Source organism: Gnatocerus cornutus, chromosome 8, assembly GCF_029298725.1.
Source record: "Gnatocerus cornutus isolate USDA-ARS CGAHR chromosome 8, icGnaCorn1.1, whole genome shotgun sequence".
Taxonomy (NCBI): Eukaryota; Metazoa; Arthropoda; class Insecta; order Coleoptera; family Tenebrionidae; genus Gnatocerus; species Gnatocerus cornutus.
Window position 1 is genome coordinate 13,551,689 of NC_142240.1, and position 14,755 is coordinate 13,566,443.

Sequence of the window (14,755 nt, forward strand, 5' to 3'; positions counted from 1 at the left end):
CGGCACCACTTAACCGTGTGCATCGCCGACTTGATTCCCCTCTTAGCGCCGCGACAAAGCAATGGCTGAAATGACAATCTCAACATGGCTTCCGCTCGGCTTCCGATTCGGATAAGTGGGAGTTAAATGCCTGCAGATTGCGGTATATGCAATATGGCCGTTATTTTTATATTTGGATTTGTCGGGTTGAAAACTTCGCGAAGACCTGTAGTAGCGTGATCTACGATCATTTTGATTGGGAGATTACCGCAATAGAGATAATCAGATGTTTCTTATTTGCACAGAGGACGGATTCGGATGCTTTTTAACGCGATTAGTATACTGCGGTTTCATCAAATCGTGATAGAGATTCGAGGAGCTAAACCACATGTTGAATTGGTATAATGAAGTACATAATGACATGAGAGGCGGTAATAAATCTGTACTTGAGAAGCAGCGCAGTTCTCAGTTATTACGGTAAACAGGCTAAAATAAATACGCGCTGAGGCTGTTTATTACACATTTATCACAGCAAATTTCTTATACAGTTTGCGGGTAAACTACTCCATAAAATGACGTCAAAGAATTATATGCTTTACAGTAAAATGTGAAAGATCATATTTTTTATTACGTTACCTGACGTCATATCGACGGCGGGAAATTCAAAAAGGAATTAAGGTTATTTCAGAATTAACTTATTCATGATGTTGTCATTTGATTACCATCATGGTAATGTAACATTCATCATTTCTTTGTTTGTAAACAAATTCGCGACCTAATCAAATCGCAACAATAACTCTATAAATCACAATGTTGTTAGCTTTATCGATAAGTAGGTGTTAAATTAGAAACAAAACCACCGATCAAAAAAAGTTTACCGAGATTTTTTCCACGTCTGGAATTTACATTTGAAACTTTTCTCCGCTTAAAAAAAAGGAATATTGATTTCGGCGCCTCGTTTATTAAATTATTCACTTTTTCTCCTTCAGTACGTTTCTATTATTGCAATTAAAATTAATTATCAAATAAAAACAGAAGAAAACAGCTCGCTCGTAATTATCTCTGAGTGGGTTTTACGGAATGTTCGGTTCACGTCAAAATATTAAAGCCTCGTTGCAACACTCTTTAGAAATAAATTTAATTAAATATATTGAAAAGCAGACAGATAAAACTTTACAGCTTGTGATTTTTCGGTCGTAAAGCTGTCTGCTCGTGGTTTAGTTATGAAATGGGGTTGTTTTCGTTTTATTTATAAACTCGAATTTGTAACTGACAGTGCTGTTTGCGTATGATGTGTGCTAATAACATTAATTGTTCGTAATAACATCGAAATGTTTTGCTGCAATTAGTTATGATTGTAGTTGCTTATTGATATTCGCGTGGATGGGTATTTCTAGATTATTATTTTATTATTATTATTTATTAGTGTCATATTAGTAGTTTCGTAGACTTATTAATCGGTCGTCTCGTCGGGTAACTAATCGGTTGTGTTTTTTTCTGGACGGCACCTTGCATAACCTCACCTTTTTGACGTATCGCGCAATGCAAATTGCGACCAAGTAAATTCTTCCTATCGCGCGTTGTAACTTTTTCAACTGTGTAAGACAATAGTTAATTTTCCAAGAACCGGTAATGCCACCTTTATCCGAAGTTATTTAAACTACAAGATAAGCGGTCGCTTGTCGGATACGCGGTTAGCTCAGCTGAGTGGTTTACGACAAATTAGTTATGTTAACAAGTTGTCGGAATTGGTATAATGCAATGAGACTTGAATCTGAGAATGGTAATTCTCGTACAGTTATTTGCAACGAAAAGTATAGTTTTTCGGTTTGATCATGTCTCTATTATGAGTTATTATCTAAGTAAAGTTGTCTTTGAAACGTGTATGGTAATGACGGAATCTGCATTTAAATTTTATCTTTCCATGTTAAGCGCTATAAATGGTAGTCACGAATACTGTGAAGATAGGCACTAATTACTGAGGTGGTTTAATAATCGCCTCAATAATTTGATAATAACAGAGTAATCGTGATGTATCATTACATTATCATTATGTCATTTATTAAATATATTTATATGCGTGAAGTTGGATATTTATTTTGCTGTCAGAAAGGTGGGGAATAAATCAATTGTTCATCGCAGCCACGCACGACGCAAATGCTGTCTCTAACATGTTATCGCAATTTTATGCATGCTAGTGGTAATAAACTGAAAGCTTTTTTGTGTTTTTCTCTCGTTCAAAATATTGAAGCTACTTGTTTTAATTCAAAAGTATTGAATTTGAAATTGATTGGTACCCCTGTTCCCGATCGAATCTGACAGAGTTAAAATCCCTATCACATCAAATTTCTCGAATCTAAGAGAATATCTCAATCAATAACTTTGTTTGTCAGCGCAAACATATCAGATGATGCTTTTCCGATCTTGATCATCAGATCATCACACATCAGCAACAGTTGTTACACTAACCACATCGTTTTATTAAAACAAAAGAATACAACGTTGTGCGCCAACAATTTTGCTTTAAACTGCTGCCAGTAAAACAAAACAATCGCCATTTTCAAATAATCCATCACAGGTCGACCGCAATAATCTGCACTTGTGACTTTTACGTTTAGTGTCGCCAGGTTTGAATAATATTCGGTTTTATTTTTACTGTTGCAAGTGGTAATTCGTCGGTTTGGGTCCATTTATTGGGCGACTTTGTGATGAATCGATAGAAAAAGGCGTTATAAAAGGGATTTTCTTTTATGGCACTATCATAAACGTAAAGCTTGAAACTTTAATTGAACGAATTTTCAATTTCGGTTTAGCCACAATAAGACAGCGAATTTTAGGATCTTCCTCGCGGAATGAGGCTGTTAATTCTTGACGAATGTTGGTATGCTTGTTTGGTTTGACAGCTCGAGGTTTTTCATTGAAGTTTTATTCTGTAACATAATAATTTTTGTTCTGCAGGGTTCGTAACATTGGGAAATAACAAAAATATCTGAACTCGCTTGACATTACATTCAATACTTGTCATTGACATTATTTTTCAAATTCTCTGTCTTTACTTGCACCATCCTCTTTTTCCCTTTGACACTCTTGACATTTGTAATTTTGCATTGACATTTCTTTTCAATGTAGACAAAGAGCTGGAGAACAAAAGTCATGGCTTAGGTACTCTGATAATAAAAAGAATTGGTTGCACGGTATGTCTGCTTGTAAACGACAGGTGTTCAAAAAAGTGGTACATACCAGTTTGACATCTGTCAACTTATCACCACGCCATCTTGAGCTTAATTTAAAAACTTGTTGCTTTTCTTTAAAACTTTCACTTCTAACGTTTTTCGCATGATATATCATTATTATTCGCGTTCGTCTTGAATTGTGTGGTGTAAGAAGCGATACGTCAGAAAAACGTCAACGCCGTCTATGATTTATATTGATATGAATGACTCCCCCTGTAGATATAATTTTAAAGTGAGAGACGTTTTTAGGAATTGCGTTATCGTGCTCTCTTCTGTCTTGGCACCATTTTAGCCCGCCTACATGTAAAATTCGATAAACCCCCGTGATCATCCAACTTTTCCTCCCTGGACCTATACGGTGGGAGTAAATTACCGTTCGCACGTCACGTGTGTGGGCGCTCGTCTCTCCCCGCGTTTATTCGTGAGGGATCGAGCAGTGATCCGTGTGTGCATAATAATCCGGTCTCTCGTGTATGTTTGTCGGATCGAGCGCGATGCGCGTCAAATCAAACGGTGTATAAGAGCCAGAAACCTGTAGCCCCGATTGGTGGCGCCGTCAAAGCGAGTACGGAGTCGCGAACAACATACGGTAACGTCCACTTTGTAAGGGGAAGACGGTTGTAAAGTGAAATCTTTAATGTGTAAGCAATGTGAGTGCTCTCCGTTGCGCTGTTTGGTTATCGGCCGCTCTTTCGATAATTTTTCACGATAATGACATCTGGTTGTGTTGTTCGCGGTGATGTTGTTCGGTTGCTGGGCAACTTGTAGTTGTTGCCGTTTGGACAATTAACAACAAGTGGTCGTTGATGTGTTGTTCCGTGTGCAAAATAACAACAGTGATGTCTTGACAATGAGATTTGGATATAAGGACGGTTTGGGGGTTAAATGAAGAAACCACCTCGGTAAGATGACATGTTGCACACTTTAATCGGTACGGTATCAATCTTTTTTTTTCTTCAAGCTTCACTAACGCTCTAACTTTAATTAACGACATTCCGAAATTATTATTATCGCGATGGAATACGTTAACCTAAAGAGATCAGTGACGTTTGCGTGACAGGCGACGTTGCCGGTTTGTTTGTTGTCACTCGAAACAATCGCTAGGGATCTTCTAATTTTGCTTTAGCATTCGGGCCAAGGATTTTATCCGTTATTGGCATTGTTCGCTTACAAATCGACGAATTTAAGGGTAATCCCACACCGCTTCATATTAGTCATCGCTTCAGTTACTCATGAAACCGCAACCCTTTTCATAACCTAAATTCACGAGTACTATAACGTTAACGTAACCACTGGTCTTTGTTGACAGGAAGCATAATGTTAATCGTAATTGACGTCCGGAATTTTATAATGGTTGTTGATCTTGTTAAGTGCTGAGAATTTTTTCGTATATTTGTTTCCATGGAAAATTCCACTTAATTATGGACGACATTTCGACAACCCTTTGCATTTTTTAGGGTTTCCTTACCTTAACTCGATCCTGACTCGCCATCATGTACCGTTTGTCCCCATTTGCCGTGGAACAATCAATACCGGTTCTCGACTATTCAAAATTAGTTTTTGGGGACACTTTGACAGTTGCCGAGATTCCAATTATACCGATAAATCTTGTCACTGATACTTCTTTACTAGATACCTATCGATCTAAATTTACCATGAAATTGACTAATTGTTTTGTAACGCATGTGGTTGATAACGTTTTGACACGTCGAAATTCACTTTATTGTCCCCACAACGGCAGCACATCCATTTGGTACAAAATTTGAATCTTTCCACCATAAAAAGCAAACGAGACATCTCGCAGAAAAGCCCTTAAGGGTTTAGGGAGTGACAATGACCTAGCAAAAGGGCTATATTATTTTAAAATTGGCGGGGTGTCACTTCTTCTTTTTATAAAATATTTGGGTGTTAGATTTAATTCTAAGGGTGTCAGCTGTTACATCTTATCTTATCTTTACTTAAATTCCTTAAAATGTTTATCTTGTTTTATGGTATTTATCGTAACCGCCAAAGAAAAGAAACAAAGATAGTGCATTTCAACCCAGTGAGCTTGGAATCAATTTTGAATTAAAATATGATATTGAAGAAAAAAAATTTTATTGATAAAACAGGCTCTAGAAATATGTTGGTAGCGACTACTAAAAAATTGATGCAACGAAATGAGTGCCTACCAACATGTAAAATAAATTCAACTTACTACTTGATAACAATTGATTCCGCTATCTGTCATTATTTTTAAGTAGTTTCGTCAATTGCTTGTCTCTTTATCAGGTTGTTGTAGGTTACGACGAAAAAAACTAATCTTTTGTCAAACCTTTTAATATAATAAATTACAGTAAGCTTTAATGATAATGATATACGTATTATCAACTTTATCTAAAAGTCTTACATTAAATCTTCACTCAAACGAACATACCTTTATAGATTCTGCAATAGAGAACGTGTTTTATTGTTGTGTTACATCATGTTGAATAGAATAATTAAAATTATTGGTTTCTAAAATTTCTGTTGCAAAGAAGTTATTATACTCATTATATGACTGACATTTAAATGATTCAAAATACACCTCTGAACCATAATAAATGCTGAAATTACGCATTGAGCAATGTAATAACCCTAATTGTCACTTCATCTCACATCCATTCCGAGATGTTCCGAGACAAGGTGGGCGAACGTCACTACACAGAACGAATGGAGGTGGTTTTCGTGTCATAAATTAATCATAACGCTCTACTTGTAATGATTATTTACACTTTTGTAAATTTACTGTCAAGTGTATAAATCATCATATCGATAGGGTTTGTCCCAGAAACATATGTCGCAGCTTATTAGATACAATCAATAACCTTTAATAGCCAGTTCTACATGCTGTATTTGGTATTAGACCTGCAAAAACTGTTATATAATGTACGAATTTTTATAAAATGATTAATTTAGTGTCTTTGACTTTTGACGCAATTTTTGATGCAATAAACCGGATTGTGGCCCTGTTATACAAATTTATTTTGTTCAACCAAACCCAAACGAACAATATGGAAATAAACATGACTATAAAAACTACAAATGCAGTAAGATATTATGGAACGTGTCTATTAAAATAATTACTTAATTATTAGTTGAGAAAAAAACATCTCTCGTGCATTCATTTAAATATCTGCTATTTCTTAATATACAATTGCGTATTATTAAGTACCGTCCCTGTACTCCACATACTAATTTCATTAACACAGGTGAAGTTGTACTTTACCGCCTAGGCATGAATAAAGCATTTTAATGCCGCTCCCGGTCGGCACTTGATTCCGTGTTGGCTTTAAAACTCGAAAGAGACAAATTTTAATTTTGAATAAACGACAAAACGTACAACTTTATTTTTACTGTTTCCTGAAACTTTCACTCTTCGGACAAACTTATAACTTCCTGAAAAAAAGGTTTATGATATTCCTTTTTGGTCTCTTCCTTTGAAATTGAGTGACTGCAGCTCTGATTCTAATTTGTACTCGCAGCGAAAATTCCAAAATGACACGACATGTCATGTTCAGCAGTAACAAATTTCAGTGCTTTTCACTTAGCCAAGGTTGCTTTTTCTAAAGTTTAAATGTCACCAGATGAAACGTTGCAGGCGTCGATTTGATTATTTTGGTACGTGTATTTTAAATACACGCGAATGATCGCCTTGGGCTGTTTGATAAGAGTTAAATTTTCTAACAACGGAAATGTAATGGAGATTTAAAAATATCAAAAGCAGTATGGCCGACAAGGTCTTCCTACGTTACGGTACAACACACAAAAACAACTTCTTGAACGTGTTCTATTTTTTTTCTTCTGTAACCAGTATTGTGTTGAGTACCTGTTTTCAGTATCATGATCTGTGAAATTCACGAGTTTATTACTGTCTTTGTGAATTTACGTTTATTGACACTGTAACATTTTATTTTTATTGTGATTTTATTGAGTGGAAATCATTTGAACGATTTGTATTTATGCTTACGTTTCCAGAGGATGTTATCACAGCTTCTGGTTATCACTATCAATCTGCTTCACTCGTATGACCATTTAGCGTTGCTACACCCTTTAACCTCAGTAATCTAATCAATAAAAGATTTCTTTTTTTGCTCGGAAAAGCTATCGTTTCCCCGTAAACGGTATTATCTTCTGGTTTATATCCCCATCTTCCACGCCATATAATAAAGACAGAATGCATTGAAAATGCGATTCCAGCGAAGGAAATTACGAGGCCTCATTGCGGAAATACTAATTGTTAGAATTACTGTTTGACTCGGTGACTAATGCGGATTAAGTTCGTGTCACAAGAATAACATTTTAATCTTTAAGAGCTTTTAAGGAGTCATTATCTCTGGAGAACAAGTTTACAGCAGTTTCTAACTAAATAGATCGAAGATTCTTGTGAAGATGTAGAAACCATACATGGATTGCCTTCTGGGTCATCTTCAAGAGACCTTCCATCTTCAATGAGTTTTATTCAGGTTACGTGTGATTGACAACAACGTGGAATATTTTCTATACCCTCTTTGGTAATTACTGTTTAATTTACGATTGAAGAAAAACACGTTTTTAAAAGCACGTGGATAACATTCAAATTTCCGTTTTTGAAAAGTGAACCATAAATCCGTCGGATAACATCCTCGTTCTGGTATTTGGGCTTTCGATAGCACCAGTAACTCATTTTCAGAGTACCCAGAGGCTATTAATATTATTTACATCTGATTAGGAAGGATCGTGTCACAGTAATGATAGTTTCAGTGAAGACGAGGAATGCTTTCTAAGCGGTGGTCTATGTTTAGAATGTAACGGTAAAACGAAACCAATAACAGCGAACAAGCAAAGCATAATAGGTTGTAAAATCTCGAGTTGTTTGACATTTCATCGGTTAAAGAGAAAAGGGATAGTTGGCGAATCGGTGTTACATCCATAAAAAAATCGATTGAGTAAGAGCGAACAAAGAAAGTGTGGAGAATGGCGATTAATCAAACTAGATCATCGAAGAGATCCTCTAACATAATGATGACATTACTGAAACAAGGAACGCCCACGTGAATTCCTCAAACGTTAATTACATTAATATATTCAAAGCAGTGATGGATGTGCGCACGAGAGAAATGAAATTTTCCCTCGGCGAATTTCCCGCTTTAAAAACACGTAAAGCGATAAGTGAAAAGCAGTTTTCTACCTGATGCAGACGGATGAACCCAACCCATTTTTTTTTTTTCGAGGCCGACTAAACAGCCATAAATCTCACGTCATTTTATTCAAGTCCCATTGTGTACTCTGAATTTATGATTATAGTCAAGTTTCCATTTCGGTATTAGTATCGATCCTCTCCGACAACTACATATTTAATAATTGCCGTTTAATACACGTAATTCAATCCCAGGATGTAGGACCCTTGTGTCATTACACTGAAAGATACAGGAAACCATACACCTCGAGTGTGTGCGCTTTAATGTGTGTTAAAGGGTTGCGGAAAGGAAGAGGAGATGCTCGGCAGAACCGCCCCAAGCTCAGTTTAATTAATCTTGGTGGCAAGTCGCGAGAGAACTTGATTGAATGCCGGCTGCACGAAATTCATCAATTTTGATAAAATGCATACGGTTTGGTTAGCGGAACAAGCTGGGCGAAATTTGGACCGGTTTGCCGGTAAAAAAGTCTTTGTTTCAAAGTGCAATCCAGTAAATAACTCACTTTGAGAGAGACTTGTCGAGCAGCGATGTATATTCCTGCTCGTGAGGTAATAAAAGTCTGCTAAATCTCAAACGGTGGCTGCTCACCTTTATATGCATCGCGCCACAGTCTTTTTCTAGATTAACAGATGTGAGTTGAGCCAAACACGCGGAAAAACGAAAAGCTTTCGTGTTCGTCTAACCCTGTTTTTTTTATTTGTGGAGCTCTCCGCTCCAGTCGGTCCTAATTAATCTCGCAGGAGTCGGTTGGCTGTCGCTCTTTAAAGAATTAGCGTTAATGCGGCGCCATTCGACGTGCATAGAGCTGAGATTAAACCCCTGACGGTATTTCATCAGCCAATAGCACCCCTAAAATTAATCGCTAGTTAGGAGACCGCCAAAGTCGGAGCTAATTTGCCTATGGTCGTCGTTACCGTTTAACCCTTCTGCGTCATCATAACCTTCGATTATGTCGCTCGTAACAAAATCCCCCACCTGGTTCTAGCCTTTCCAGGTTGACATTTTCGAAGAAAGGTCCGACAACGTGACCACCAAGAGAGGGTAAAGTTTTGCACAGCGTGTTTATAATGGCCGTAAAACGCCCCTCTCTTTTCGACCTGTGCCGTGCAGCCGTCTTCGTGTTTCGCTCTTCTCAGTTTTTATCTCGATGGCCATTGACATGAAACCCTCACTCGGCCACTGTGACATAATTTCGATTAATGTCCCGTGCTATTGTGATAAGTGGGAGTGACAAGAGTGGAAGTGAATTTTCAGTGTCTACTGTCAACAAGTGTAACATAAACAAGCGGAAGGACATCGATTTTATACGAATCTATTCTGCAATTCAGATTTACGGTAAATCCTCCTCGGTTACAGTAGAACTTCGAACCCGCACTTTTCTTGATCTAATTTCCTTTGTCCGCGCAGGTAAAAATCCACGTTTAACGAGGGGTGGCTCGATTTCTTCTTGTTTATTTCTTTGGCCGTGTACGATCTTGTTTGAATATGTTTTCATGTTTATCTGTCGCTACAAAGTGGTGATGGGTTGAACCTCTTCCATATTTTACTTTTATCGTCTTGGTTAAAGCCTTTGAAGGCGATTTTACCGACTGGCCAAGGTCGAAATGGACACGAGCCGAAATGCCTTAATCAATTGTACTTTTTGTTCGACCGGTTTCTGGGTCCAAACTACAAAAATAGAATTTTCACCTTTGTGTTGCTTTCTCACAGGGTGCGTCCGTTGAAGGAAATTAAATGAAATAATACTTTTACTACATGATGGCGAATTTCACATAAATATTTACTCTTCTCGGGCGTAAATTGATGTTTATCAAAAGTGATAATTATTATGATAATATTTGCTCAACCATCAGTGACTTTATTTCGATATGAGCTGATCCAAGTAGAATGAATGGAATTGATCAATAGCGTATATTTAGATCGTGCTACTAGCACAAGATGTTGGTCACTTCAATTTCTTCATAATGAGTACGTAGGTATTTTAGGAGATCTATTTTAGGGTCATTGTGGTTATTTTTAGAGAGTCATGAATAATAAACTTTTGACTGCAGAAGAACTTTCCACGTAGAGAATTTTGCGCATATCCTGTTTATAGGTTTTGGGATTCGGAAAATTCCATCGCAATAAAATCTTCATTATCTACGTGTTTAGACTCACCTTTTGGTGATTTCCACACATAAATAATCGATCGTTTTACGTATAATGACAGTGCCCAGCTATGACAATTCTTTTTATGGCTTTCCTGCCGTAAGCACGTAATAAAATCAAGGATAGAAAATCTCATTGTCAGTGTATCGATTCAAACACCACAGGTATAAAGCACCCAATTACCATATCATGGGGGGCGTCAGTTGTAAATTACTTTGGGGAAATCCTTCAAAGTTTCAAAGTAAATATCAAAAACTTTTTCGTCAGATTTGACTCACTATAAATACAAACTCGTCGAAAGTTTATAAACAAACTAAATAGTTTGTATACCTTCTGTGTTGTAAACAAGTCCAACTCATTTTTGGTTCAGTTACACCCATGTTTCAATTAGTTTCTGATTACTGATAAGATAACTGACGATAGAGGGTCACAATGTTTGAGATACAGATAATTGACTGTAACTGTATAGTTTTGGTGGTTTGGGAGAGAAACGTGAACACCCTGTATCACTTTTCCTTTGGGAATCCAAACATCTTGTCATCTTTCACGCAGGACTTAACAGTTACAGTAATCGCAAGTGTAATGAACATGTCACGTGAAGTCCCTAAGCTAGTGAGAATGAGCCAACATAATGCAATCGTTTAATAATGTGTCTTGATCATCCCGCTAAATGAACTTCTTATGGTATAATCGCTCATTAAAAAGTAATCTCGAGCAGCTGCTATTTAACTTGTTCACACAGAAAAGATAAAATTCCCCAGAAGACTTTGTTTTGATCACGCACTAAATTTGACGGTCCGATCGTTCTCGAGGTTGTGAATAAATCAGAGATTCACCCACTCCCACTCTCTGAGGAATCGAGCCGGGTTTCATGTTTATTTATAGTTTTTTCTTTGTTTTGCGTTATAAGTGCGGCAATCTCGCCCGATTTCGTCCTGTTGATTTGCGCACCAGACGCGTTTCTTTTGGATTGATTTTCTCAAGACTCAGGAAGCACCCCAATTGCACGGCTCCCCCATGCAATTCTAATTTTACTGGGTAGCTATTTTTATGCTTTGTAAAGGGACCAGCGTCTCATTGAACTGTTTTGAAATCGGCGGGTGTCTCAGCACTTTACAATAGACCAAAATAACGGAACGGCTTCGTGTCGTGCTTTACCTGTCTGAAGAACAGCGACACTTCCTTTCGCCATGATAAATAATTCAAACGACATAAACGAATATCTCAGGCCACGTCTGATCATTATTAATCGGAGAAATTAACAAGTTTCAATATACCAGTCGGAACGTTTGCATAATGAATGATGGCCCCGGGAGGACGGTGTAAAAGTGAATTTGTGTTTTCGATATCGATTAACACGTCAGGTTTTCGGAGATTTGGCACAGTTTACCAGGAAAGTGGTTTGATTACGAGTCTATAACTTTTTAATGATGTGTAGGTGATTTTTTCCGCAATTCCATTTAGATGGGGGAAAAATTGGGGTCAAAGCTGTGAGGAAGTGGTTTTTGTTTTGCCAGGCGTGGTGTAAGAAAACGATTCCCAAGCGGCCTTAGAAGTAACTGTCACCAATTATTTGTTTACAGTTTCCAGCAACGTGCAGGTATAATTAACTCACTCTTGTAATGGATTTTAATAGATGTCACTGCGACGCGGCGTCAGAAATTTGAAAATACCGCCTTGAGATTTTTTTCCTGCAACTTCTACTTTTGACCTTCATCAACTTTATTACGTATTGTATTTATTTACACGCAGAGACATTAAATTCGCGATGTTTTATTGTCTGATAATATCAAGTGTTATGCTTTTCCTTCTTAAAAAAATACAATTCCGTTCCGTGGATGGTGTTGAATTTTATTCCATCGGTGTAATTGTATTAGCATCGTAAAATAACTGCGTATAGAGTTTCAACAAAACCACTTGTGCAGGTAATAATTGAGATGTAAATCGAAGAACACTTGGCACTTTAATTAATGTTTACACCGAAGATGAGCTTAAAATATGCGAGTACTTAATCAAACCATTAAGTTTGATTTAAATTTTTTAATTGTAGGCACGCAGTGGAAAAGTTATGTTGACGGAAAATTGGTTCATTTTAAATTGACAATTAAAACTCGTTGATTGTTTCACTACACAATTGAATTAGTTATTAATTTTTGAAACCGACATTTTATTGAGGACGTCATTTTTATACCTATACAGACTAAAATAAACAGATAAAAGATCAGTTGCTTTTGTTATTTGACATCGGATTTGCATTTTTTATTTATTACGCTAGGTTATTATACACGTTTAATTACAAATACCGTCAAGATAACATCATTGTATATAAAATCAACCCTGAAGCACCATTAAGTAAATGTAACTTCAACCGTTTTAATCATTATTATTCAAATTAATGTTTGTTTTCAAGGTCCCAACTTTTCGGCAAAAAGTAAAAAGAGAGAAATTTGATTTTTTAGTGAGTGTTGTTAGTTTTAATTGGTGAATTTAATTACATTTATTAGAGCACGTTCATAGGCAATTAATTGTAATTTACTTATACATTTATTTTATGTGTTTTTTTATTATTAAAACGGGCCATTTCGTATTTTTGAAATCCATTGTTTTTTACCAACACATAAAAAAGACTTATATGTATCTACTCTATTTATTTTCTAGAATACTCAGATAATTTTTATTATTATTGACCTACATTTTTTGTTATCTTCCATTGTCTTTTTCTTTCTGAACCTTTGTAAGGTGTAGACATTTAATTGGCACCGGCGGTTTTTCTCGATTAGTCTCAGGAACACTCTCAATTTGAAAATAAACTTTCATTATTTTATCTATTTAGCAAATTTTTACATCACACTTGAATTCGTTTGAATTGAGTGTTGAAAAGTTTTCAGAATCCCACCTCCATTAAAATTGTTCATTTATTTTGTCAAAAATATTATTACTGTAATAAGTTTTGCATCATCAATCATGAAGCAATCAGGTCCCTTCTTTAGTGCAAAATAACGATTAATCATGTAGTAATTTCGTATGATTTTATTTATTCAATTGAACTATGTTACAACAAAATTCGCGAGATAAGAATGCAACGGAATGACTTTTCCTTGAATAAAGTGCAAATTCATTATTTACGTTTCACCAATACTCTGCAGAAGTCATTTAAATCGATTCCATGATTACCATAACCGGCATGTGAAATAAAACAAACTGAATTCATATCCTTGTGATTGTTACGTTAAGAAAGTGGTTCATCGTACGGATTTAATGTCACTTTCTGGAAAATTACCTTTATGGAAAACATTACGAAACCAGGTGAATACAAATGATTGTTCTAATTAATGTCATGGGCGCATCACACGTCGCACACTTTATCTGTTGAATAAAAGAGAATGTGGAGCATTTGAAAATTTTATGAACCACCCCGTATTTCCCGCTGGAACAAAAGCGCGATTGCGTTTAACAGTGCATTAAATCAAACGCTCCGGGACTTGTTCATCACGAAATTTTAATTACATCGGTTTTGTTTATTTTAATAGTTTGCGACGGTAGCTGCATTTGCGATTTGACTGTCCATCAGTTCTATTGAACTTAACATGAAGTTTAATTGAGACAGATTGCTATACCGGACGATGAACTCAGCGGCGTACGTGCTTTCTTGTTCTCTTGCATCTACCATTCCTCGCCGTCACATAACTTCAAACAACAAAAATCTACTTGACCTTCAAATAGTAATAATTGGATTCTAGAATAAATTTACATTTTAACTAAGGTGGTGTTCGTATCGGAATGGTTTCCGTACATTTACAACGTTTCGCCTGCATTATGCTAATGGTGGCGGAGGAGTTGGCGCTGCATACTATTCAGATAAAGGACATCAAATTCAGGGGAGATAGGGTCTTTTGGGCGACATTTACGTTCATTGATGTTAAATGTGAAATATTCATTTTAGTACGAGCAGATTTATGGCTTCACTCGCTTACGGAAACCACTGGTGTTGAAACGGAGGTGCTATTACAGAAAAATAAATTAATTAGACGATGCACGTCTATGTTTAACGCTTCGAGTACACGGAGAAAATCCGTTTTTATTCACTTTCTTTTCAATTAGATAACACTTTGTATCGGCACTGACCTGACACAAAAGTTAAACATTTATCTACGGAAAAACAAGTATTTTGAGCAACATAAAAGACCCAAAAAGTCA

At 36.4% G+C, this 14,755-nt stretch overlaps 1 protein-coding gene across 4 annotated transcripts in view; it reads left to right on the forward strand.

Annotated features, from left to right (window-relative positions):
* The window catches only part of lilli (AF4/FMR2 family member lilliputian), an 83,816-nt gene that overhangs the window by 38,391 nt on the left and 30,670 nt on the right, over positions 1 to 14,755 (forward strand). The window contains exon 1 of one of the 4 annotated variants that reach the window (XM_088042659.1): positions 3,843 to 4,143. The exons of 2 other annotated variants lie outside the window; for them this stretch is intronic. Coding sequence is in view for 1 of the 2 variants with exons in the window: in XM_088042656.1 (XP_087898782.1) it covers positions 4,098 to 4,114 (17 nt within the window). In the remaining variant the exon portion in view is untranslated. Of the gene's footprint in view, positions 1 to 3,842; positions 4,144 to 14,755 lie in introns of those variants that run through there. One more of the 4 variants, XM_088042656.1, reaches the window with a different exon arrangement.